This window comes from Brassica napus, chromosome C2 (assembly GCF_020379485.1).
Source record: "Brassica napus cultivar Da-Ae chromosome C2, Da-Ae, whole genome shotgun sequence".
NCBI classification, from domain to species: domain Eukaryota; kingdom Viridiplantae; phylum Streptophyta; class Magnoliopsida; order Brassicales; family Brassicaceae; genus Brassica; species Brassica napus.
In genome coordinates, this window is record NC_063445.1 from 48422047 (window position 1) to 48448413 (window position 26367).

Genomic DNA, 26367 nt, shown 5'->3' on the forward strand with positions numbered 1-26367 from the left:
CATGATCAATCTGGTTCTTCATGTCTTGACTCTTGCTCTTTATTCTCTTCATGTCAACACTCCCCCTCAAGCTTGACCATAGGGACTTGGTCAAGCTTGGAAACCATGAAGCATTCCCTCATTAAAAACTTTACTTGGAAAAACCACTTGGGACAAAAACCAAGCAAAGAAAAAAGAGTAGAACACTACATGGCAAGAGGATCAGTGACAAGAGAGGTCTATGAGTCCAAGCTTAGGATGAATGAACTCACAAACCTTGCTGCTAGCTGCCTTGGTGAATATGTCAGCTAGTTGATCTTCACTTCTTGTGTAGCATGGAAGAATCACTTGTTGTTCCACTACCTGTCTCACCTTGTGGCAGTCCACTTCTATGTGTTTTGTCCTCTCATGAAAGACTGAGTTGGATGCAATGTGTATTGCTGACTGGTTGTCACAATGCATAGTCATTGGTGTGTTGATCTCAATACCCAAGTCCCTTAGCAGTCCCTTGATCCATATAAGCTCACTTGTGAGCTTCCTCATCGATTTGTACTCTGCCTCAGCAATTGAGCAAGATACCACCTTCAGCTTCTTGCTCTTCCATGTGACCAGGTTTCCTCCAATGAAGGTGCAGTAGCCTATAGTTGATCTCCTATCAACTCTGTCTCCAGCCCAATCAGCATCACAATATCCAACAACTTCAGTACTCTTGTTATATGCCATCCATACTCCTTGGCTAGGCGCCTCTCTTAGGTACCTTAAGATCCTCTCCACCATATTCCAATGATGCACCTTAGGAGCTCTCATGTGTTGACTCACTTGATTCACAGCAAAGCACACATCTGGTATGGTGATGGTTAGATAGATGAGCTTGCCCACCATTCTTCTATACTTTTTGATATCTCCAAATGGTGTAGACTCATACTCACCCTCTCTCAGCACCTTGTATCCTTCTTCTAATGGAGTCTTGGCCTTTTTACTCCCAAGGTTTCCTGCCTCATTTAAAATATCAAGTGTGTACTTCCTTTGGAGATAAGAATAACCCCTCTTTAGAGCAGCAGATCACAATCCCAAGGAAGTACTTCAACTCTCCCAAATCTTTGATATCAAAGGCATTTTTAAGAAAGGTTTTAGTTGAGAGAATACCTTTCTTGTTGCTACCAGTGATGATAATGTCATCCACATAGACTAAGATGACCACAATACCTTGCTTACTAGTTAATGTGAAGAGGGTGTGATCAGCTTCTGACTTTACAAAGTCTCTTCCATTGAGGGTGGTGCTCAACTTATGGTACCAAGCCCTTGGAGATTGCTTCAAGCCATAAATTGCCTTCTTTAATCTGAGAACATTTCCTGGCTTCACCATGTTCTCAAGACCAGGAGGTGATCTCATGTAGACTTCATCCTCCAATTCTCCTTGAAGAAAGGCATTCTTCACATCCATCTGCCATAAATCTCACTCAAGGTTGACAGCAAGAGACAAGAGAATCCTTATAGTGTGAACCTTGGCCACTGGTGCAAAAGTGTCTAGATAATCTTCACCATATACTTGAGTATATCCTTTTTCAACCAGACTTGTCTTATTTCTTTCTGGTTTTCCATTGGCTCCATATTTGATAGTGTAGAGAAGCCGGCTTGTTACTGCCTTCTTTCCTTTTGGAAGTTCAGTCTCAAACCATGTATCATTCTTGATCATGGCTCCCATCTCATCTCCAACAGATTCTCTCCACTCCTTGTGTTGCATAGCTTCTTCATATGTTCTTGGAATGTATTCATGAATTAACTGATGAAGACTTTATGCTCTTCTGGATATTGAGCAAGGGAGCATACTGCACTTATTGGGTGAGCTACAGCTTCAGCATTGAAGTAAACTCTTGTGTTGATCCAGTGTGAAGGTTTCCTGATCCTTGTACTCCTTCTCAAAGGTTGTATCTGCTCAGGTTCTGCTTCATTTCCTTCACTTGGCGCCTCTACTTGAGTCTCAGCATCTGATTCTGATGGCATCTCATCTTGATCATGAGCTACTGAGTTCTCTTCAGGTTGAGCTTGTGTAGACTGCTCAACATTTCTACTGCCCCCCTCATGATCAAGATGAGTGTTCTCAACACTATCAGCTGCAGTAAATGATACATTTTCAGGGACATGTTCCACCCTTGGTAGAGAAGGCATACTGATTCCCAGGCTCTCCATTACTCTCCTAAGGTTGTTTGCTCTATCTAAAGCTGATTAAGAAAGATCTTTGAGCTCATCCCAACTCTTTCCATCATAATAGCCTCTGGATTCTACAAACTTCTACAAACTTTCACCATTAGCTATTGTAACATTTCCTAAGGCAGAGACAATGTTTTTAATCAACTTTAAATCAATGATCATGTGGTGACTAGCTCCTGAATCTATAACTAAAGGTTTTGCCAAATTACATTTAGTTATCGCATTCAAGGAAGTTCCACAAGCAGTAGCATATAAAGAGGTACCAAGTGAGTTACCAGAGTTATCCTTAAGGAGTTTGATGAGAGCCTCAATATCAGATCTCCTGATGGTCTCATCTTGAGTGTTCCTTAAGGCTGAGCCACTCCTGGAAGCTCCCCCTTTGTTCTCACAAGCTTCATTGGTTAGGCGCCTCTCTTAGGTACCTTAAGATCATCTCCACCATATTCCAATGATGAAGAGAAATAAAATCAGAGTAATTTGCGGAAGAGATTTAGGTTTCAAGAGCTTGTAGCTCTGATACTATGTAAATTTATGAGAATTAATGAGAGTTTATGAGAATTATTTGTGAGATTTTGGTGAATAACTAAGAGAGATATGTGAGGGAATCCAAGAGAGAGAGAGATAAGAATATTTGAGGAACATTTTTCCTTAGATTGATTTAGTGTATACAATAGTTACATAAATAGATCTAGCAAGGAGAATAAGACAATGAGAATGAATAAACTAATGAAGACCAGATCTGAGGAAGTCACTTTCGGATAGTGACAACTCTCTTCTCTCTTTCTTCCTTAGCATATCATGTGACTTTGGCTTGTTTCCACACTCCAACAGCTCTATCCAGTTGCCTCCACTTGTTTAAATTCGTCCAAGACTTCATGCAAGATATTTAAATCAGTCTCACACCTTTCCTTGCTTCAGTTTTCCTGTCCATGATTTCATGTCCATGATCTCATGTCCATGATCAATCAAGTTCTCCGTGTCTTTACTCTTGCTCTTAATTCTCTTTATGTCAACACTTTTCACTGTCATTAACCCTATAAGCTTGAGGTTTGTTTAGCTGTTGAGGTGTTCCATTTTCATAAACAGGGCCGGGCCTGGATACAAGCCGATCAAGCATTTGCTTGAGGGCCGATCGGTATAAAATAATTTTTGGGGCCAATTTTCATAAAGATTAGGTAGTAGAGTTGGTGCAAGAAGCTATTATTTGGGTTTCCCTCATTGGCCACCTGGGTTCAAGTGATGGGTAGTTCAGTTCTGGGTCAATTTTTTTTTCTCGCTTCTAGCCTGCCAAATGTCAGGCACGGCCCTGTTCATAAATATAAAATGACCATACAATAAATGTTATTGTACGTTCCATTTATATTTGGATATATATATACATACTATTAGTTTCTTGTGTTACAGCTATGATGCATACAAACAGAGATGGACAGAATAATTTATGGAAATGTTTTGTTAAAATTTAAATTAATAACTTGTTTAAATATTTTGGAAGTAATGAAAAAAAAACTGATTACTTTCACTCGGCAATCTCTATGTAGTTTTTCTTCTTCTTACGGTTTCGTTTCCAATATCCGATAGTAATGTTCAACGCCTTTAGAGACTTATTGCATTTATTTTTGTTTTAGCAAACATCTTATAATTGTATCTTAGGCGTGTCTGGTCTTCACAAGCGTGATGGGTCAAACTTTACCATACATGCTTTTCAATATTCACATTCGTTTGTTCTTGTCATTTCTTAGACCCCATTTGCTTCACTAGATACATTGAAAATACTTTTCGAGTTTCAGATTGATAGCTCGATTTAATTTCCTCTTTGGAATTATTTTCAAAAACTAACAACTAACTAAAGTATTATTTCTCTGTCTAAAAACTTATACACGATTGTATCAAATCGAAAACAAGATCAGGTTCACCTAGTTGCATCTTTGCATAATGGTACTAGATTTCAGATTTTTGTTTTTATTCCATTCAAAAACTATGTTTGACCGGTTGATCGTCTCCAGCGTCCACATAATCAAAACTCATTTAAATCAATTTTTTCTTTAACACTTTTTTTTAATATCAGTGTAAGTTGGGAGAATTCTGTGCCTCTATTATTATTGACGAGAAAATATGTGTATATATCGTACAATAGAAGAGCCTAGGTGTATCACAAATATATTTACATAGCTAATCATATCTAATCATATCTAATCATATATTCTCTAACACTTCTCCGCAGTCTTAGCGTACGAATGGTGCATTGTCTCTGAAATCGATGAACAATGGAGAGGGGAGACATTTGGTGAAGATGTCTGCATATTGTTGCGTGGATGGGACGTGGAGAACCCGAACATGGCCAAGAGTTACCTTTTCTCTAGCAAAATATATGTCAATTTCGACATGTTTTGCTCTTTGATGTTGAACTGGGTTAGAGGAGAGGTATACGGCACTCACGTTGTCGCAGTAGACGATTGTGGCACGGGGTATTGGTATCTTCATTTGCAGCAGTAGATTGCGCAGCCAAGTAGCTTCAGATACTGCATTCGCGACACCTCGATACTCTACTTCTTCGCTGGAGCGTGAGATCGTGTGTTGTCGTTTGGAAGACCACGAGACAAGGTTGTTGCCGAGGAAGTTGCAGTAACCGGAGGTTGAACATCGAGTAGAGGGGCAGCCGGCCCAATCTGCATCAGAGTAAGCGGTGATTGAGAGAGATTGGGATCGTGTCATCTTGATCCCATAGGAGATAGTGACTTTTAGGTAGTGTAGAATCCTTTTGAGAGCATGGAAATGAGTCCTCGCGGATCATGCATGAAGAGACATATTTGTTGCAACGAAAAATATATGTCGGGACGAGTGAATGTCAGGTACCGAAGTGCACTGGTAAGTTTTCGATAAAGAGTAGGATCAGAGACCGGTGGGCTTGCGTCGGCAGAAAGTTTTTGTTTGGTATCAACTGGAGTCAGGCATGGGTTGCAGTTGGACATGTGTGCTCGGTGAAGAATATCCGCTGCATAGTTTTGTTGATGAAATTGAAGACCATCAGCGTCTCTCTTTACGGTAATGTCGAGGAAGTGATGTCAAGGGCCTTAATCGGACATTTCAAACTCGGAACTGAGTGCGGTAATGATGCGTTGCAGGAGGCTTGTAGAAGAGGCGGTGAGGATGATGTCATCTACGTAGAGGAGAAGATACACGAGGTTTGAGCTAGAGTAGAACACGAACAAGGAATTATCAGAGGTGCTTTGTCGAAAGCCAATTTTGCAAGCATATGAAGCGAAGACTGGTTGTTGATATTTCCCATTTACGACGAGGCGGGACTTGTAGCATTTAAGAGTTCCAACTGCATTAAACTTATGTTTATACATCCACATAGAACGCACAATGTTAGTATTCTTTGGACGCGGCACAAGAATCCACGTTTCTTTTTTTAATATGAGCATCATGTTCTATATGCATAGAATTATTCCAAAAAAGGATCATTTGCTGCCTGAACATGAGATAAAGGTAAAGGAGAAATAGAAGAATCAGTGTGAAGACACACGGGAAGTCGCAGTTTGACGATACCACTTTTAGCTCGAGTTACCATAGAATGGGTGGTTGGAAGAGGAGCTGGTGGAGCATGATGCATTTGTGGTGATGGAGGTGGAGAAGGAGCTAGAGGTGACGGAGGTGGAGAAGGAGATGGAGGCTGAGGAGACGCAGGTGGTGCAGTAGCACTTTGTGTAGGACAAATAATAGAAGAGGAAGAAGTAATGGAGAAGATCTGGAATTAGATTGAGTAGAAGAGTGGGTGAAAGGGAATACCGATTCAACAAAGACGACGTGGCGAGAGAGTATGATCCGTTTAGTGGTGATGTCAAGGCATTGATATTCTCGATGATCTGTAGGGTACCCAAGGAAGACGCATGGTGCTGTACGTCGGGCCAGCTTATGTTTTGTCATGGGTAAGAGATTCAGATAGCATAGGCATTCAAACGTTCGTAAGTGCTGATATGTTGGTGGCGTCTTGAACAACGGTTGTATGGCGCATCATTGTTGATAGCCGTAGATGGGAGTATGTTGAGGAGATGAGTGGCTGTATGGAGAGCTTCGACCGAATATACTAGTGGAGCGGATGCATGAAATGTTGTTGATAGTGCGTAACATGCGTTCTGCACGAATCATGTTGTTAATAGTGCGTAACATGCGTTATGCACGACCGTTTTGATGCGATATGTGTGGGCATGAGAATCTGAAACGTGTGCATGTTGAGGTGAAGTGCTCCTTGAACATACGGTTATCATACTCTCTACCATTGTCGCATTGTAGAGATGATTTGTCGGTTGAACTGGGTTTGCACATAATTAGAATAGTGCAATTATTTGCTAAATGTTTCACTCTTTCGATGAAGAGGATAAACTCAAAGAAAATGAGAGTAATGATTGAGAACGATAAGATAATATTTCATCCCACTAATGCTAGAGATATGAGATGTCCAAATGTTTGAATGGATTATTTCAAAATGAGAAGTAACGATAGTGTTTGAATAAAAAAATGGTAAACGAGTTTGCTTCCCAAGTTGACACGCTTGACACAAGGTTGTCAAGTCAGTTTTGGGAATGCTGGATAAAAAAGTAGATAAAAATGCGAGAGAGTAGACTGGTTGGGATGATCGAACCTTTTGTGCCAGACTGAGCTATCCAGTGACGTGATGGAAAGAGCGGAGTGAGCGGAGGAAGGTGTAGAAGGTGTCACTGAATAGAGAGGACCCACGTTATCACATCGGAGCAGAGTGTTCCGAGTCTGCAAGTCCTTTATACAGAAACCAAAAAGATCAAATGCGACGGCACAAAAATTATCTGTAACAAACTTGCATACAAAAATTAAGTTTTTAACGATAGTATGAGAGACCAACACATTACGAAGAGCAAAGGATCGTGAAGGAGAGGAAATAATACCATTACCGGTGTTAAGAACGGCAACTAAGGATCTGTTACCAATAGTAACATGAGTCGTGGTACTGTTATAAAAAAGAGATTGTAGATTACCTGTGTTGAAGGTGATATGTGTGGACGCTCCAGAGTCCATATACCACGCATTGTCCGGCTCTTGCAAGGTCATCGTACAAAAGGCATGGTTGAGAGCAGCAGGGATTTGTATCATTTGAGGAGTAGTGACCTGCTGAGCTATGTTCGCTTCATGTGAAGGCCTTGTTGGGTGAGAGCCTAGAATACCGGATTAGCATGTGTTCCCAAAGCGAGGCTGGTATGGTGCTAGCGAGTAGGGATAATACGCTGGATATCAAGGGTATGGTGAGAATGGGGAATAGACCGGAGGCTGCTGATAATAGTACCATGGCGCTCCGTAGGGATTGCCTTGATGTTACTGCCAATTTTTGGTGAAGCAACCTTTCCCTCGAGAGCGACCACTGCCACGACTTCGTCCTCTGTTACCACGGCCAGAGTTGTTGAAGTTGCGTGGATTTCCTTCAGTGCCAACATAAAGAACAGTTGATGAAGATGGAGTGTCATGATGTCAAGCTGTAGGTTTGAGTTGTTTGGAGAGACGGTCTCTTCCATCTGGAGCATCGATCGAGCTTCAAGGAGAGTCGGGAATGGCACCTTATGCTGAACATCGTTGATAATCGAATCAAACTTGATAGAGAGGTTGTTCAATAGATGAGAGACCAAGGCGCGTTCGGAAACGGGAGCATCGATGTTGGCAAGGAGATCAGTGGTTGTCTTCATCTTCTTGCAATACTCATGAAGAGATCGCCGATGACCATGGTGTCCAACTCGTTTTCGAGTTGAAGGGCATGAGCTTCTTTGTTGTCGCGGAACAGACTTTCGATGGAAAGCCATGAATCGCGAGCAGTAGCGTTCTTTTTCAGAACAGTGTCAATGATAGAATCAGAGATGGTTCCGTAGATCCACATCTTAACCAGTCCATCGTGCTCTTTCCACTTTTTTTCTGTTGTCGGAGTCGATGTGCTGGACAACACCAAAGCTTACGCAGTGGATTTCAAAAAGCTCACGCCATTTATCATAGTTGAGCTTTGTCATGTCAAGCGTGATAGGAATGTACGCTTTGATTTGCGAGATTTTGTATGGCTTGTCGTTAGGAGAAGCATGGGCGGCTATGGTTTGAAGAAGAGATGTAGAAAAATAAGAGATAAAAGAAGAGGGAAAAGAGATGAAGAGAGCGGATGTTGGATCGAGTGCTTAGCTTGGAGGCTAGGTTTAGCGTACAATACTATGTAAGTTGGGAGAACTTCATGCTTCTATTACTATTGACGAGAGAATATATATCGTACAATAAAAGAGTCTTGGTGTATCACAAAGATATTTACATATATAATTATATTTAATCATATATTCTCTAACAATGAGGAGGTTTAAGAGCCGGAGTCGTAATCTCTCTCCATATACTCTCCCATGTACTTTATATGTGAAATTATATCATGTAATATTAAAATTTGTCTCATAGACCACTTGAACTATAAATTTTTAACCCTACATAATTTTCCAGTTCAGTTAATGATCTTATTAAACTCTTTTAATTGAAACTATCACAATATTCTTGCATTACATACTCAATCTGAGTTTGTAATTTCATAAACCTGAATGATATATAAAACACATGTTTTCCATAAAAAAAATTTACAGAAAACTCAGTGTTTTCCATAAAAAAGATTTACATAAAATTCAGAACTACTTACCAATAATAATTCAGATACTAGCGAGTGCCGATCACACGATATTCGCATACAGTGCAAATAAACTTATGTTCCTAATATATGTGGATAGTTATTTCAACTCTTAATTGAGTTGAATAGTTATATTACTAATTAACTTAAGAATAATTCTTGTGTCCACTATCACCTAGCCAATAATAACTTGTCACATCATATTTAATTTTCGAACAAAAAAAAGGGTAAAAAGCATAAATAGAATTATCTACAAAATTAAAAAGAGAAAAACAATTAAAGAAAAAGAAAACAGAAAAGGTTAACTAACAAGTTCTCCTAATTATATAACAAGTTCTCCTGATTAACAAGTTCTCAAAATAGTTATCTAACAAGTTCTCCTAATTAACTCAAGGTGCGTTGGGTTAGTGGTTTAGTGCTTGGAGTAGGTTCTATTGCACCCCTAGTTCGATTCCCATGGGGAGGGGTGCTTTACGCCATGTTATCGGTATCAGTGCAGGCCGGCCCCAGGTCTAGGGGGATTAAGGCCGAAGGCCCGAACCCATCCTGGTCATAAAAAAAAAAAAAAAAAAAGTTCTCCTAATTATATAACTATTTTGCGCACGTGTTGAACGCGGCATTTGACGCCCATATATAGAGATAAAAACCATGTGTACCGTAATTTGGCACGTCATCTCCATCAGGGCGAACGCGTCAAAAGCTGACGCCAGAGTATATTGCTCTATCGTATGATTTGATTGGTATTTTTGTATTGGGCATGTATGGAATCTAAAAAAAATATGTCTATTAAGTTGATAAAATAAAATCACAGTTTGAATTATCTTATGATGTTAGTAAAGAATGTGAACGTAAGATATGTAGAAATGTGGGAAGAACGTGAAGAAATTAAAAAGAATCACGTCACGTGGAGACTGCTTTTTTCTTACAAACTCTTCTATCCACTCACTTCATTAAATCATTTTAAAAGTGAAAGATTTTAAAGCAACAAAAAACAAACATTTTGTTTTACCCCAACAAATACATCGCATTGCTTCTAGAATTTTTTATAGTCAATTTTTTCTCATATCTTGTTTTTTTACCAACTTTGCACTAACTTAAAGAGAGATACAACACACACGAAACAATTCTTAAGCTCATCGTTATCAAGATACAAAGAAAAGGATACAAATGATAAATTTTTTGCTAAATTGCAAAAGATACATTTCAGAGCCTTAAACCAAGAAGCTAAAGAGTCGGCTACAAAACAAAAAGCAAGTGTCAAAGCTCACCTTTCACACGAACCACAACAAGAAGAGAAGCAAAACTGTAGAAGTTCCAGCATAAAACCTCTAAAGATGACTTCGAATCCAAAGACGAGCGCATAGGAAAGCTCCACAAATGATGAAGAGACCGCCAAACACCAATCTTTAAAGACCCCACACACGGATAAATAAGCCTAGACCGTCCAATGAAAAAAAACACAGTAGAGAAAGTCATGGACAGAGAGGTAGTCTGACATTTTGTAACACAACTCAATATAATTAATTACTTAAAAATAAAAATAATACACTTAGTTATAACGAGATGTATAAATTTTGGCTTAATTCTTCAAAAAATGGTGTGATTATAGTCTGACATTTTGTACATAATACCATTTTTTCCAAACACAAACATAATATCATTTATGATCTATAAATCTCATTACAATGTACTTTCATAATGCATAGGATTATGATGTTATCAAAACATAATATAGATATTTGACAGAAAAAAAAACATAATAAAGAGGATGGTGATAATTAAAAAAAAAAGAATATTGAGTTTCAATGAAATACCTTTTTGATCTGCAAGTAGTTAAATTCCTTTTGACGACTGAAAATGAACAGCTGAAGTACTCTGAACATCTGCATTCAACGCTGAAAAGTAGATTTTTTTTTCTTCCTGATTTTATCACAAACTATGAAAAAGCAATTGTTTCTGAACATGCTCCGTATAGTATATTTTTAGCCGAGATAACATATTATGTACTTTTTAATAATTTAAAGTGGCTAATTGCTTATTCAAAATTTTAAAGGAAAAATTATACTCCTTCCGTTTCATTTTACTTGTCGTTCTGGACTTCGACATACAGATTAATAAAATATTTAAATTTATCTATTTATTAGATAAAAACATCATTACCAATACAAATAACAAGATTTTAACTAATAGAAAAATACATTAGAATAAAAAGTTAATAAATCTTGCATTGAAATCATAAAATGATATTAATTTTGAAACGAAAATTTTGCTCTAAAACGACATCTAATTCGAAAGGGAGGGAGTAATAGTATTTTGGGTTAGTTGACAACTTGAGATAGTTTTGTGTTGGTCTCAAATTCTCAATAAATAAACTAATTTTCTTTTCAGTAAAAAAATCTTAAGCCGTTTTAATTTTTATTTGACCGCACTAAATTTTGCATATTATAATTTTCAAAAAAGTTAACAAAAAAAAAGGAATAAAAGAGAGAGAGTCAGAGAGAGAGAATTGTTCCTTCAAATTTTTTTTATTTTTTAAACTCGAGCCTCTGAGAAACCAAAGCTTCACTCTGATTCGCAAAGCGAATCCAAGAGACGACATAGATATAAACGCGAAGAACAGAAACACAGCTCTGAGGCGTGTAAATTTGATTATTTATTCTCTCCTTAATCCAATCTCGTAAGTTCTTTCCTCCATTACCGATTCTTTTAGTGATTATCATTATAATAATCAGTTAATTACCAACCAAACACCCTTTTGTTTCGTCTTAAAAGAACAATTTTTAATCTCTTTCTTGAGCAGATGGAACTATGAACAAATCGAGATCGAAGATTTCGCTGTTTTGAGTTTCCGGGTTCGATTCTTTCTCCCCCTCTTCTTTGAAATTGGAGATCTAGATCTTGAAAGCTGGCAATTTTCCTTGTTCTTGATGACTAATCTGATTAGGGTATTGGTCGAATCTGCAATCTGAATCCATTTCTCATCTGGGTGTTTGGTTTAGATTCCCAAAGTCGAAGACTTTAGTCCGATTCCAAAGCTTTTTTGAAAGACATGTTGGAAGAACGATCACCAGATTCGTGTTTGAGTTCAAGGGTCTTCTCAACCTCTCGCATCTCTGAATCATCCTGGTCCAACTCTTTCATGTTTCCAGAGCATGATGATGATGGTGGTGATAAGCTCAGCAATGGCAAACGAGCTTTGGAGGTTGCTAGCGAGATCAGACCCACCAAGTCACTTAAACTAATGGGGGTTTCGATTCAGTACGATAGCGATTCTTCTGACTATTCAGGGACGAGTCAAGAGTCTGATTCTAACAACAACGGTGGAGACCAGTCGACAGATTCTCATTCTCTTTTCAACGAGATTGGTCGTGACAACTCCATAGACTGTCTGATCCGCTGCTCACGGTCTGACTACGGCTCCATTGCTTCCTTGAGTCGAAATTTTCGTTCTTTGGTGAAGAGTGGAGAGATCTATAGACTAAGGAGACAGAACGGGTTCGTGGAGCATTGGGTTTACTTCTCTTGCCAGCCCTTGGAATGGGTCGCATTCGACCCGGTCGAGAGGAGGTGGATGCAGCTGCCAACAATGCCTTCTAGTGTCACCTTCATGGGTGCAGATAAGGAGTCTCTAGCCGTCGGCACGGATCTGCTCGTCTTAGGGCAAGCTGGCTTCTCCTCTTACGTTATATACAGATACAGCCTTCTAACCAACTCTTGGTCTTCCGGTATGGAGATGAACTCTCCGAGGTGCTTGTTTGGTTCCGCCAGTCTTGGAGAGATTGCTATATTCGCCGGTGGAATTGATTCTCAGAGGAAGATTCTTGACTCCGCTGAGATGTATAACTCCGAGCTTCAAACCTGGACGACTCTTCCTATGATGAACAAGCCGAGGAAGATGTGTTCTGGCGTTTTCATGGACGGGAAGTTCTATGTGATCGGCGGCATCGGCGGCCCTGATTCCAAACTCTTGACTTGCGGCGAAGAGTATGACTTGGACACCAAGAAATGGACTCATATCCCTGACTTGTCGCCTCCGAGGAGCCGCGCTGATGTGTCATCAGCCAACGACGCGCCTCCTCTCGTTGCTGTTGTGAATAACCAACTGTACGCTGCTGATCACGCGGATATGGAAGTGAGGAAGTATGACAAGGAGAAGAAGAGATGGTTAACCGTTGGGAGGTTGCCCGAGAGAGCTGGCTCGGTTAACGGATGGGGGCTTGCTTTTAGAGCTTGCGGGGAGAGGTTGATTGTTATAGGTGGGCCGAGGAACTCGGGAGGTGGGTTTATAGAGCTGAACTCTTGGATACCGAGCGACGGTGGTCCACCGCAGTGGACGTTGCTTGATAGGAAACATTCTCCTAACTTTGTGTACAATTGCGCAGTGATGGGTTGCTGAAACAACACATATTTGATAATATTACTCTCCATTTGAAAAGACTCCATTGAAGGTTCCAAGCTCCAACCTTTATGCTACTTCTTATTCTTGTTCCATATTTTGTTTTTCTTACAAAAAAAATTCGATTTGAATACAACCATCTCTGTATTGTTAGAGACAAGTCTCAAAAGAGGAAAGAAAGAAAACTGAAACAGGTTATAATAAGTTGGTTAAAAGGTTGAAGCTTTTTAGAGGTTGCCAGATGTGGTTAACATTGTTGTATGTGTTTTAATCTATTTGTTTTATAATAATCTACTTTTGAATCTTCTTGTGTAAACCATCTTTTGGTCTTTGTTCATATAGTTTTTTTTTGCTTTTGAGTTTTTTTTTTTTTTGTTTCTGTTTTGCTTTAGTTTTTTTTTTTTTCTGCAAGTACAATCGTTGGATTCACTTTACAGCATTTGTTTGAAGTGTTTGTCATGTTTATGAGGACAAAAGATAAGTGTCACTTTTGTTTTGTTTTTGCTGGGGTAAGGAAAGGGCAAATGCTAAAGGCTTGATGGACGTGTCCTTTAAGATATTTCAACGTGTTGCTTGCAAGTTGCAGTTTTGTTAAGAATGTTTTTGGACTCTTCGTTTAGGTCATGTAGCTTTTAGGCTGTTTAAATTGTCGTGTTTTGCTGTAGAAAACAATGCGACGATTTTTAATTTTTGTTTTATCGGTTACAACTTGCAAGTTACAACTTACAAGTTACAACTCTCACACACACATTATCAGACTTGAGCCGAGATTATGATACAACGATACAACCTATTATAAATATAGTTCCCATTCAAATTTTAGACACGTAAAATCTTATAACCAAATAGAAATACTAACAGTCATATACGGATATTAAAAATTTAAAGTAGGTACAATTTGCATTTCTCTTACTCTTTTGGATAAGATTCAGTGAAGACTTTCTCAACTCACACCTCTATAATTTCTTTGTTCAAAAAGAGAAAAATAGATTTCCCTCCAATGTAGTATTCCTCTAAAAAGTACATAAGAATACTTTATACAAATCTAACATTGTTATCTCCTTTAAGTTCTTACAATTAGTTGATTTCATGTTTTGTTAATTTTTAAATTCGATTTTTTATAATTATTACTGCAAGTTAGCAAAAAGTTAACTAACTTTTCAAGTTGCTTAAATTAGTACAACAAGAACGACAAAAGTTGTCTCAAATTATCTTTCAAATCGAAAATCCAAACTTAACACAACAAGCAGCACAAAGCTAGTAGTCTACTACATTCAGAAGTCAAAAATACTAGAGGTTCAGTTAACATGTTTGAAGAAAGGCCCATTTATCAAATTGGCCCAATATAGTTAAGGCCCATCTTCTAAATCCCGCAAGGGTTTAAGCTGCTTCTTCTTCTCTACTCAGCGCAAAAAAAAAAAAAATCTGATGAACGCCATTAAGGCTACCATTTTCGTTTTCTAATCTAGATGAACTCTCTTCACCGTATTGTAGGATCGATCACCAGAGCAACGATCACGCACCCAATCTCCTCTAGGGTTCCGCACACCGTCCCTTCAATCCTCGCCGATTTCATGTCCACAAAGCCCCGAAACGACGACGACGACGACAAATGGAACGACGCGTGGGAATCAGCTTGGCTTCCCGACGATCTCACCGACAAGACCCGAGCGCCGTGGGAGACGGACGTGAACTTCCCTTCCACGGAGGGGGAAATCGACGTGGAGGCGAAGGCGTTCGTGGAGGATATGAACGAGCACTGGGACGAGAGGAGAGGGAAGAGCGGGAAGAAGGAGGAGGAGAAGAAAGAGAGGAAGGAGATCGGAGGAGGAGAGTCGCTGTACAGCGTGGAGACGATGAAGAAGGATTATAGGTTGAAGAAGCAGAGAGTTCACGCGTCTTTGTGGGTTAAGGAGATTGAGAAGATGGAGGAAGCTAAGTTGGGGGATGATTCTGGATCTGGTGGTGGAGGTGCTGATGATATCGATAGGCTTCTTGATAGCTGCTCTGAGTAAGGATTCTTCTTTTTTTGCACTAATCTTCACTTACTAGGTCTGTGATTTAGCTATTATGATGTGGTTGAGATTCAAGATACAGAGATTGCTCTGAGGATTGACTTCTGGTGAAGAGCATCTTTATATAGTGCATTGTAGAGATTGTTTATGTGGATTAGAGTCTGGTGCTTTAGGTTTAGCTAAAGATTGTGATTTGATTGTCCATCTAGTATACAGAGATTGCAATGAGGATTTGAATCCTGGTGATTTAGGTTTAGCTAAAGCCCTATCGTGATTTTGTGAAGCATGTTCATTTAGTATACATAGATTGCTTCATGGAATCGAGTCCTGGTATTTATAGGTTTAGTTAAAGCTCTGTATCTTGAATCTTAAACAAAGCATAGTGTTGTTTCATGAATTAGATAAGTCACAGACCTAGTAACTGCAGTGAAGATAACGCAATAGCTATGATTTGTTTGTCTTGCGTCATCTTCACTTACTAGGTCTGTGATTTAGTTGAGATTTTTACATGCATAGATTGCTCTGAGGATTCGAGTCCTGGTGATTCAGGTTTAGCTCTGGACAAGATTGTGACTTTCTTGTGCACAATGTGAATCATGTTCGTCTAGCATACATAGATTGCTCTGAGGAGGAATCGTGTCGTGTTGGTTTAGGTTTAGCTAAATCCTTGAAGAAGATTGTGATATGCTCATGATCATCTACTGCATTGGGTTTAACTCAAAAACATTGCAGAGATTGTTTTTGGGATTTCTTGGTGTTTCTAATATCCTCACTTGCTTGTTATGTTTATATATAAATTTGAATGTGTTTGATGGTCAGTGTGCTTCTTGGTGATTTTGAATTTTCAATACTCAGGATTTTCGACTCGGTAGACCATGATTTCGACAAATTGGAAGTCTCAAGTGGATCAGAATTGAAAAACAAGCCTGATGGTTGGGAATCAACAACAAAGGAACAAGATGGAAATCTCTGGGAGATGTCACAAAGAGAAGAAGACATTCTTCTCCAAGAATTCGATCGCCGCATTTCCTTCTGCAAATTTCAGGTACCACCCGCTAAAAAAAATCCTTAATTTGATTCATCAAATGTGTTATCATACCCACTGCAACGTAGCTTAATTCGACGTTAATTGATATGTGTATCTTTGATGTGTGCAGATAGCTAGTTTTATAAAGCAACACATATTCAGCAGGAGGAGACCGATTGATGGGTGGAGATATATGATCGAAGTGATTGGTCCAAATGCTAGAAAAGGCAAAGGCAGTGTTTCTAGGCTCCCTGCTTTGTCCGATGTTTCGACTCAACCCTTTAAAGAAGAAACTGGTAGTCTCAGTACCTTCAAGCGTCGGTCAAACAGAGATTTGTGAGACTTAAGAAGGAGGAGTTCATGACAAATGACAGTGGTTCTATAAGTGTCACAATGTTGTGAGATTGTTTACAGGGATCTACAGATTATGTCACGTTAAAGACAATACGCTTTAGATCCTTAGTTTGCAGATATGAATCTGATGTTGTGAACTGAAGAGTTACAGTTATTTTATATGTATGATCTAAGTTTCATTTTTTGAACACCTGAAAATGTATGATCTAAGTTATCTGACGATAGTTGTTCAAACAGCATTAGTCAATTTGAAAAGAAAAATATTGGGGAAAAAGCAGAAATAAGCGAGAGTTAGTAGGATTCAAGTAGAGAGGGCCAGCCAACAAGCCTATCAAAGCATAAATAAAATTGTGAAAAACTAAGCAGATGCTGTGCTTATCGATCCCCTTTCCTCCCAGTATGCTTAGCAAGCGCTCTACCATCTGAGCTACATCCTGTTCCATGTATAAAGTTAGAAAGTTTTTATTAAAATTAAATAATATAAATAAACATATTAAAAAAAGAATGGAAATGCGGGGTATCGATCTCCGTACCTCTCGCATGCTAAGCGAGCGCTCTACCATCTGAGCTACATCCCCATTTACAATTCCTATTGCAACTGTTTATTAAAAACTAAGAACTCCTAAACAAAATAGGCTTACCTAAGCAAAACTTGGGAGCTTTTTCATCTCTGTTAACGTTGAGCAAACTTTTGATTATATGAATTTTTCGCAACATAATTTACGTTTCAGTTTTGATTAGATAAGAAGCTTTTCCATATTTGATTTAGTTTTATTTTATACAAGAAAACTACAAGTTCAATTAGGCTGATTAAATTTATCAAAATTCCTAAAGTTGTTAAAATTATTGCACACATTATAGGGATTGAACTGCTGTGATTACCATCAAGGAAAACAGTAATCACAAATGTATAAAGATATAGGCCTTTGCTATGAGCAGTTCACAGAATAACACAACCCCCCCCCCCCCCCCCCCCCCAGGATGTGTCCTAAACCATAAGCGGCAACTGAATGAATTGTTAGTAAAAATCAAAAAGATTCTGCCTTGACTCAGTCACAATTGCAATTCCATGTTTCATCTCCTTCAAAGCTAAGACTAGAAGTAGAAAAGATGCTAAAAGTAAACAAATATTCGTACTCCGAATAGTTTATGGACATATGTAGAAACCTATCTTTACTTAATCAATCAAGCAGGAGGTGAATGAGGTGATGAGTCTACGCGGTGGTGGAAGAGTTTAGTCAATGCTCGACGCTCACAATCCTGAAATGAAAACCAAGTTCAACAATCTCATCAACGTTTACTTGCTCATGAAATTGAAACAGATGATACAATCTCTATTTATGTTTTTACCTTGAACATGTTAAGGCGTAATGGTCTACTTGGATTGAGTCTCTGAAGTTTAAGGTACGTGTATGCAAAACTCAACTGATCTCGTGATGTAAACCGGTCAACTTCATTGAACCAAAGACATGAGAATAGGTTTGACATTGGTGTATGAGCTCTTACTATAAACGAACCTTCGGGCACATCTAACAAACACACACAAAAAGGGTTAACGTGATTGGTAAGAGAGAAGTGAATGAATGATTGATTAACTCACAACTTGGAAGAGGAGAGTTAGGATCTGAAGGGTCAAACTTTTTTAGTCCATCTGATCGGTAGAACATAAACTGTTCATCAATGGCAGTGTGGTTGTACTTGTTGAGCCGTTTGTTCTGTACCACCTCATCCCAAACACAGTGTCGGTCATAATGGTTTGAGATAGCGAACTCTGACTTTGTTCTCCATAAGAAGAAGTCTATTATCAGCAGAGGATCTGTAGTAAGTCTCATCTTACTGTCTATCCAAATCGAATACCTGAAAGAAAAGCACAGGTAATGAAGATTGGTTCGCTGATTCAAGCGTTTCAGTAGCTTGAGTACTAGTAAACTAACCTCACCTAGAAGAAGGAAAAAGGCGGTGTGACAGAAACTTTGGAACTTTCCCTGTCTTCCGCATGTCAGTGTAAGGCAAATTGCTTACTACTACAGTTTTCCATAGACCAACAAAGCCTTGCTTGTCAGGAACATGCCCTTCACTAGCCAGTTTTGATAGTGTTTGCTCATCAAGAAACATCACAAAACAAACATTTCGCTTTGAGAACTCACTGATCTGAAGAGAACAAAAAAGCAAATGAGAGCTCTACATGAATACTATGTGGCCTGCGAGGTTCCGGTAGTTCGGATAATTCGGTTCGGCTTGTTCTGTTTTCAAAAATTTTACCAAAACTAACAGAAGATTTTGGTTTAAATTATATTTTGTTTAAAAATTTAGGTAAAGTCCGTTAATTACGGGTAGTTTTAATTAGTTCAGTTCAAAATTTTGGTTAATTCAATTAGTTGGGTTCAAATTTTGGATAATATTGGTTACTCCGGTTCAAAATTTTGATTAATTCGATTTGGTTAACATTTTTTCTTTTTTTGAAAAAAAACGAACTAACCGATTACCAAACCGGAAACCAAATTTTTTTTTATAAAACCTGCCGAACCGAACTAACCGAAATTTTGGTTCTGTTCGGTTCCGTAGGTTAAAAATCCCAGCCCTACTATGTGTCATGTGAATATTTCACTAAAGGATAAAGTTTGAAACCTTTTTGGTTGCAGGTCTTCTTAGAAAATCAGAGCTTCCAAAAATGCAAGAAGACACAGAGACTAGACAGTTCTTCATGTAGGCTCTATCCTTTTCGCTCAAATCAAATCCACTACCTTGATGAAGTCCTCCTTTCACAAAACCACAGTGAATTGTCTGGTTTATCGCGGAGTAAGACCTCTCTCTTTCCTTGAGTGTTTGATGCCCTCCAAATCTAGGCTTATCAGATGTCTCTGTCTCTATAAAGCCTAACGAAAAGGGCTTGGAATCTAAATACTCCCTAGGCTCGAGTATGTGATTAACAGATTCAGCAACTGGAACTTCACAAGGCAAATCTGCAAACAAATTTAGCTTTAATTCAAGAAACAAAACTGAAACTAAGTATAGATTCAAAACGATCTATATACGTTTGTTTCTCTTCTTGCTTCCTGGTGGTTTTTGGATGTGGGATGAGTTTAATCCCATATCAAGCTCCGATGACGTGAAGAGATGAGTTTTCAAGTGATCTACATTTGGATCAAAATCCAGTTTAACACAATAGCTTTTAGCACAAATCCATAACACAAGAAAAGAGTTTGCTTACGGTTTCGCTCGGAATGAGGTAACAACTCAGAACCTAACACCAAATCCAAATCAAGAAAAGAGTGTTTAGTTAATTAATGAAATATTCTATCAAACTTGTTCTCTTAAACATTAAAGCTTTACCATGAAAGAGCAGTTTATGTCCAGAGAAGATGCAAGAGAAGAAGAAAAGCGAGACGAAGAAGAAGAACAAGTGTGACAGCTTCAACTTCCCTATCCTACCGCCAAACTTTTTTCCTCTTCTAAGAAGTAGAAATGAATTATCATTCTGACCAGAAGGGTTCTGGTAAGAAGAAGAAGCAACCGTGCTTCTTCTCTCCGGTAACATTATCACCACCACCAACCAACACCTGAAGATTCATACCAATCAATAATTTAACATGTCTGAGCTTATAGATGCTTGGATTCAAAATAATTCTAAATTAACAACCAAATTCATTCCAAAAACATGTGATTTCGCCGTTCTTGATTACTCAAACAAGAACAAGAATCTCACAGAACACAATGAGACATGAATTTTCAGACAAGATCCAAGATTCAGATTTGTAAGAATCTCTGGCACAAATCAAAAACTTTTCGAGAAGCAAAGACCAGATTCGAAAGAGAGAAGAGGAAAAGCTATTACCTGATTCGAAGATCTCTCTAGCTCACCGCCATGGAAAGACTCTGAGAGTGTATTAATTGTTCTTTTATTACAGTTAATGTCCAATTGTTGAGAAATAGGTTAATTAACTTATTAAATTAATTAATAATATCTCCGAAGAGGTCTTCTTATTTGTCCCACATCGGTAGAGTACGAGTAGTTCATTCTCAAAGCGTGTGTATATAAGAGAAGCTTGATGGACCAAGCAATTCATACCTTTCTCGGCCTTTTGGCTAAGATCAAGTGTAGTATCTGTTCTTATCAGTTTAATATCTGATATGTGGGCCATCGGTTCACACGATATTAACTCTATTTGTTTTTGGGAGAAAGCCCGTTAAGATAGCTTGCTATCTGGGTTTTCACGAGTCGTCCATGCGTTGCACTATTGCACGGGTCTGGCTCATCCTGCCAAATCTCTAGTTTAATTTTGGATCCCTCATCTTTTAAGAATTTAATTTGTAACCCGGTAATCGGATTATACTTTCTTCTCATGTAAGTGGATAATTAATCGAATTGGGCTAATTGGTATGTTATCTTATAATGGTGTAGTTGGGCCTAAACGATGTTTAGCTTACTGGGCCTCTTTAGGCTAAGATTATTATCAGTTTAATATCTGGAGTCAATTTAAGAGTCGTCTATGCACTTGAATTTGTGAAAAAGTCCATCTTTTCCTTAGGCATTAGTTTAATCAGAATATTAATTATCGAACTTCTTTTTAAGACTCAATACTGTAATCAAAATCTAGACCGAGAGATAACATTGCACATTTGGTTCCTTACGTTACGCGTTTTTAAATGTCTTTGAGATGCCGATTGCATATCAGATGTCCTGTTATATTTGCAAATTTCAGAATAACACATATGCTGGGGCCACTTTGAATATTTGAAGCATTATTTGTAAATCAGAGATTCTTATAATTGTGATGGAGAGATTTTGATGTTCAGTTTCTCTTATATTAGATTCTATGATCTTATCTCCCTCTGCAAAAGATCCGGGTAATAAGCAAATTTTATATAAACTATAATCTGTGCAAATAACTTGTATTAATGTTGGACCAAGCTCGTTGCTTTAAAGCTTGGATTAGGCTAAAAGCACAGATAACTCCTAAAACTAAAGCTAGTCCTCGGAGAAACAACTATAATAGCTTTTTGTAAACTAAATGGATTAGTACAACGTTGCCTATACAAAACATACATCATGTAGCATTCATCTTATGTGTTGTTATCCTTTAGTTCTTACAAGCATATATATATATGCATACACCGATGAATCTACTCATGTAAAATACAGAGATTAGTATCAATTAGATAAGGAAATACAATTGTTGTCAATCACACTAGTTAGCGACCACACAAGACTCTTCTCTCTATAGTCTAAACGCAAGAGTCTTCTGCTTCTCATGTGTCTCTATGGGAACAGCTTTCAGTTCACCTCAAGAAAGTGAATGTTTCACCACAAACTCTGAAGGAAGTAAGATAAGAACTTCTCTCAGACATTCTCTGTCATGTGGGGATCCGATTTTCCGTACCCACTTGCCTTATAAAAGTAGGTGGGCGCTTTGAAGCATGGCCAACCAATAAAAAAAAATGAGTACAAAACGTCTTCTTGCTTTTGCTGTTCTTTTCTTCTCCACATATGGAGACTGAGTAGTTAGATCATGATGTGATTCTAAAATTTACTTTAATATTTTATAACCTCAATTATTTTCCTTGAGAAGGATACAATGCTTATCTTCATCAACATCTGCATACATTTTTGGATCAAACCCATACTGTATTAGCTTTGATGTCTTGTTTTTTTTTTTTATCCATGATGTTTCTTGAAATCTTACTGTTTTGAACAAACCCGAATCAGGTACCGAAGAAAGCTAGAACATCTAGAAACAAAACACGATTGGGGCAAATACCAATTTTAGAGTCCGTAAGTTGATTATGTCAATGAATAGTTTACCAATGTTTTAGACACGTATGTATTTATAAAACTTCAAAACCCGATATTTATTTTCTTTTTAGAAAATCAGCTAAATTTTTTTTTTTTTCATAATCTTAAAAGGAATATCGGTCTTTTTACTGGTGGACTGAAATTTAGATCATTTTTAGAATCAACACTTTACCTCTAGAGAAGGTTCAGATGAGTGTGGATATATAATATCACTTTGGGTAAATTCAGTCTTTTCCCATAATGAGTTGGCTACAAAGACATACATCTTCTTTGCATTTATTCTCTTAGTAAGGCCCTTTGGTTCTTAAGTTTCTCTCACATCACTTCATACCTATATTCAACGAAACAGTTAAGGTTTTTGTCTGCTTTGCCTTTATCACAGACAAACAATGGCCTTTAGGGTCATGATCTTTGCATATATTAGGTAAAATGACACTTTCATTATTTAAGTTTCCTCATTAATAGCTCTTTCTGACAAACGTTTGATTTATAACCCTTTGAAGCTAATTGACAAAACTTTTATCTCTCTATACAATTAACAAAACGTGGTGGAGCCATTGTTTTATAATTGTCTAATCATTTTTGCTGCATTCCGGATCTCTGTTTTTAACTTGATTAAAATGCTGTTTTTGACTTTCTAACCAAATTCCACTTTTTGAGTTTTCTTTTGTGATCAAGAACACAACAAGACATTACATAAGTTTTACAGTTTTACTGTGAGTTTTCTTCGTGTTTCAAAACTCTTAGGTTTAGTAGTCTCCATTGGGAATCTTGGAACATAACTTGGGGATGTCTTGTTCTTGTTCATGCTACTTCTTCTGTCTGAATCACCAGAAACCATAACAGATTTATAACTCTTGCAGCTCAACAAGAAACCACCACTTCTGCTGCTGCTATTCGTTTTCCGAATCTGCGGTGCATTTTTGGTAGGGACCCGAGGAATATGAGAAGAGCGGTTTCTTCTTACAGGGCTTGTTGCACATTCTGACATAACAGAGAAACCTGCTGCACTTTCTGTCACTACGCTCCACTCTATGCTTACTTCGCTCGGAGCATAATCACTTACTTGCCTTGTAAGAAAAGGTTTTGGTTTACCTGTAAGATTGTCTATCTCGAACAGATCCGAGCTAGAATCACTCCCTTCACTTCTTGATTCCCATGGAGGCATTGTGAGTTTCTTCTCGATAGTTACAGGAGATCCAAACACTTCAGGAGACTTCCTCTGCACCAAGTCTTCTTGCTTCTGAATCTTGATCAGTTCTGTGTTCAGATTCACTAAAGAACTCATCTGATTCTCGATCTTGCTCCCAGTGGAAGCAGAGCTTCTCTTAACCGAGATCTTATCATCCACATCAGAACAGCATTTACACCTAAGGTTTGAGAGAAAGCTCTTCTTATTGTTGTTCACCTTTTGAATCTGACCACTATTAGTCTTCTTGTCTTGCAAGGAACCGTTGCAGCTATTCACCAGTTTGTTCTTAAGCAACAAGCTCTGACTATTCCAGCTTGATTCAGTACATACACTCGCCGTTCCAGTAGATTTCTTCTCTGTCTGCTTCATTTCAACAACAAACCGCTCAACTTCGGGTTTTGTCAGAGACAGAACACTAGAACTCTGGTCTGAATCCATGTCTCCACTGAAGTACTTCTCAGCTCCAAACACACCAATCTCTGGTTCTTCAGGAGCTTTCTTAACCACCTTCTTCTCATCTCCAAGCTCCTGATCATCTATAGGATTGTTGTTAATGATTAGGGGTTTGCAGGGTTCCATGAGCGTCTTGGTTGCGACAACAGCTTCTTCCTTGATTCTCAAGCAAGAAGAAGAAGGAGAAGAAGAGACAGGGAGATTGAGGCTGGGATAGTTGTTGTCCTTGGTGAAATCAAAAGATATCTTTGGTGTTGAAGCAGATGATGATATTAAGGTCACCATTTTTTTTAAATAGGGTTGCTTTGATTATCTTCTTCTTTTCTCTTTGCTGGTGTGTGAATTAGATTAGAGTATAAATAAAGAAACATGACAAAGTTTTGAAAGCTGGTTTCTATGAAGCTTAAGTGTTATGATCACTGTGACTGGGTTCCACTTTGAGACACTGGCCAGTTGTTTGTATGTGAACTGAATATAAAAATATTGTTCTTGGATAAATGTCTGTCAATTATATTAAATACTATAACGATGGTGTTATCCCGTGACCGCAAAATAAGTGATATATTATAATAACTACGGAATTTATTTGAAAATGACTAAAAGTGACTTATAATAAGTATCATTTTTTATTAAAAAACATCATTACTAACGTTTATCCTGAAAAATAAAATCATTAGATTTTTTTTTAGAAAATTACATTTTACATTTTACAAAGAGCGACGATATATCCATCCATGTTGACTACTAGTCTCCTGCGTAATTATCTAAAACGGATGCATGCATGGTAATTCAGCAGACAGACATCTTTGACGAAAAATATTACCCAGCCGACACAACATAATGGACGGCTATACTCCAAACGCAGTTTAACTATATATAACCATAATTAACGATGGACCTGCCTGATAACCACGATATACTTTTATGCATCTTTCGAGCTCTGCATACATGTAGAGCTCGAAAGATGCATACATGTATCAGTTACAAAAAAAAAAAAAAAAAAAAGCTCTACATATATGTAATTATGTCTTTTACAGAATGCGTTATGTATCTCCTAACTTGCAGATGCGTTTCTTAGTCCTACAAAGTTATGATCATAGGTCTTAGACCAGAATTTTAATTCAATTATTCACACATATAAAATATCTCATATACAATTAGGCTCGCATAACTATAGATAGTTGAAATTAAATAATATATTGCACAAACTTGTTAACCCACATCATACGTACGATTAACATATGCCACTCGTTTCAATATTTTAAATTCGAAAATAAACCAACTCTTCGTACAAATAGGCACTACAAGAAAACATCAAGGATTCTGAGGGAAAAATTCGTCGGAATTTCGTCGGAATATCGTTATTCCGACGACATACCGACGAAACACGTCGTCGGAAATAATTCCTCGGAATTTATTTTTTCCTCGGAAATCCCTCGGAATTTTCCGTCGGAATTCCGAGGAAATAAATTTCCGAGGAAATTCCGAGGATCACTAGTTTGTCGGAAATGTCCTCGGAATATACCGAGGGAGAACTTTGTCGGTATAATTACTCGGAAGTTCATCGATCGATGCGTGTTTGGACATATATACATCGATCGATAGGAGTATACCGACGGACATTTTCCTCGGTTTATTCCGAGGAACTTTTCCCTCGGTATATACCGAGGGACCAGTTCCTCGGAATTTTCCGAGGGACGGCTCCCTCGGAATTTTCTGAGGGATATGTCCCTCGGAATATACCGAGGGAAAAGTTCCTCAGAATAAACAGAGGAACCTGTCCCTCGGTATAGCCCGAACGTTTTTTAAAAAACGCATCGATCGATGCGTTTTTGAACAAAAACGCATCGATCGATCAAGTGAAAAATATAATTAATTTCCTCGGAATGTAAAAAATATTAATTTTTTAAAAAAAATAAAATTTCTGAAATTTAAATTCGAAAATATGAAATTAAAAGTAAAATTGAAATCATATTAATTAATATTCAAAGTTTCACAAATAAAAATAAAACATTCCGAGTTTGTGGAAAAAAAAAAAACTACGGGTCTGGCACGTCTGGGAACACCTCGTTCGGGTACATCCTCTGCATCATCTCCATCATTTGCTGGTTCAGCCTCCTCTGTGCCTCATAGCCCGCCTGTTGAGCCGCCATCTGGGTCTCTAACAAAGATATACGATCATCTTTGTCCTTCAACTGGGCCGTAAGTACTTCTGGATCAACAAAGGGCGGTGGTGCAGAAGAAGGGGGAACCGACCGGGTGCGACGACCCAA

General features: G+C 38.1%; 4 protein-coding genes and 1 non-coding gene across 8 annotated transcripts; 3 read left to right on the plus strand and 2 right to left on the minus strand.

Annotated features, from left to right (window-relative positions):
* Window positions 1-11327: 11327 nt before the first annotated feature.
* LOC111213998 (F-box/kelch-repeat protein SKIP11) lies at window positions 11328-13563 on the plus strand. Of its 3 annotated transcripts, none has more exons than XM_022715842.2 (3): window positions 11329-11540; window positions 11664-11715; window positions 11808-13563. In XM_022715842.2, the coding sequence occupies exon 3, from the start codon at window positions 11913-11915 to the stop codon at window positions 13257-13259; it is 1347 nt and encodes a 448-aa protein (XP_022571563.1). In that variant the 5' UTR covers window positions 11329-11540; window positions 11664-11715; window positions 11808-11912; the 3' UTR covers window positions 13260-13563. The 3 variants fall into 3 exon arrangements, with proteins under 3 accessions (XP_022571562.1, XP_022571563.1, XP_022571561.1); XM_022715840.2 differs by having other exon boundaries at window positions 11863-13563; XM_022715841.2 differs by having other exon boundaries at window positions 11328-11540; window positions 11664-13563.
* A 1094-nt stretch (window positions 13564-14657) lies between these two features.
* LOC125581260 (protein GAMETE CELL DEFECTIVE 1, mitochondrial-like) lies at window positions 14658-16845 on the plus strand. Its single transcript, XM_048746349.1, has 3 exons — window positions 14658-15270; window positions 16130-16319; window positions 16432-16845. Exons 1-3 carry the CDS (start codon window positions 14729-14731, stop codon window positions 16639-16641), a joined length of 942 nt encoding a protein of 313 aa, XP_048602306.1. The 5' UTR covers window positions 14658-14728; the 3' UTR covers window positions 16642-16845.
* Window positions 16846-17651: 806 nt separating this feature from the next.
* Window positions 17652-20704, minus strand: LOC125581259 (probable hexosyltransferase MUCI70). 2 transcript variants are annotated; one of them, XM_048746348.1, is made up of 9 exons: window positions 20491-20704; window positions 19989-20199; window positions 19867-19899; window positions 19691-19789; window positions 19284-19618; window positions 18595-18806; window positions 18256-18512; window positions 18006-18184; window positions 17652-17915 (listed from the first exon to the last, which is right to left on the minus strand). In XM_048746348.1, exons 2-9 carry the CDS (start codon window positions 20191-20193, stop codon window positions 17841-17843), a joined length of 1395 nt encoding a protein of 464 aa, XP_048602305.1. In that variant the 5' UTR covers window positions 20194-20199; window positions 20491-20704; the 3' UTR covers window positions 17652-17840. The 2 variants fall into 2 exon arrangements, with proteins under 2 accessions (XP_048602305.1, XP_048602304.1); XM_048746347.1 differs by having other exon boundaries at window positions 19989-20215; window positions 20491-20664.
* A 16-nt stretch (window positions 20705-20720) lies between these two features.
* LOC125582764 lies at window positions 20721-20917 on the plus strand. Its single transcript, XR_007320218.1, has one exon. It is a non-coding gene; the product is annotated as a U2 spliceosomal RNA (small nuclear RNA).
* Window positions 20918-23075: 2158 nt separating this feature from the next.
* LOC106438186 (protein PHYTOCHROME KINASE SUBSTRATE 1) lies at window positions 23076-24626 on the minus strand. Its single transcript, XM_013879272.3, has one exon. The coding sequence runs from the start codon at window positions 24377-24379 to the stop codon at window positions 23153-23155; it is 1227 nt and encodes a 408-aa protein (XP_013734726.2). The 5' UTR covers window positions 24380-24626; the 3' UTR covers window positions 23076-23152.
* Between the last annotated feature and the right edge of the window lie 1741 nt (window positions 24627-26367).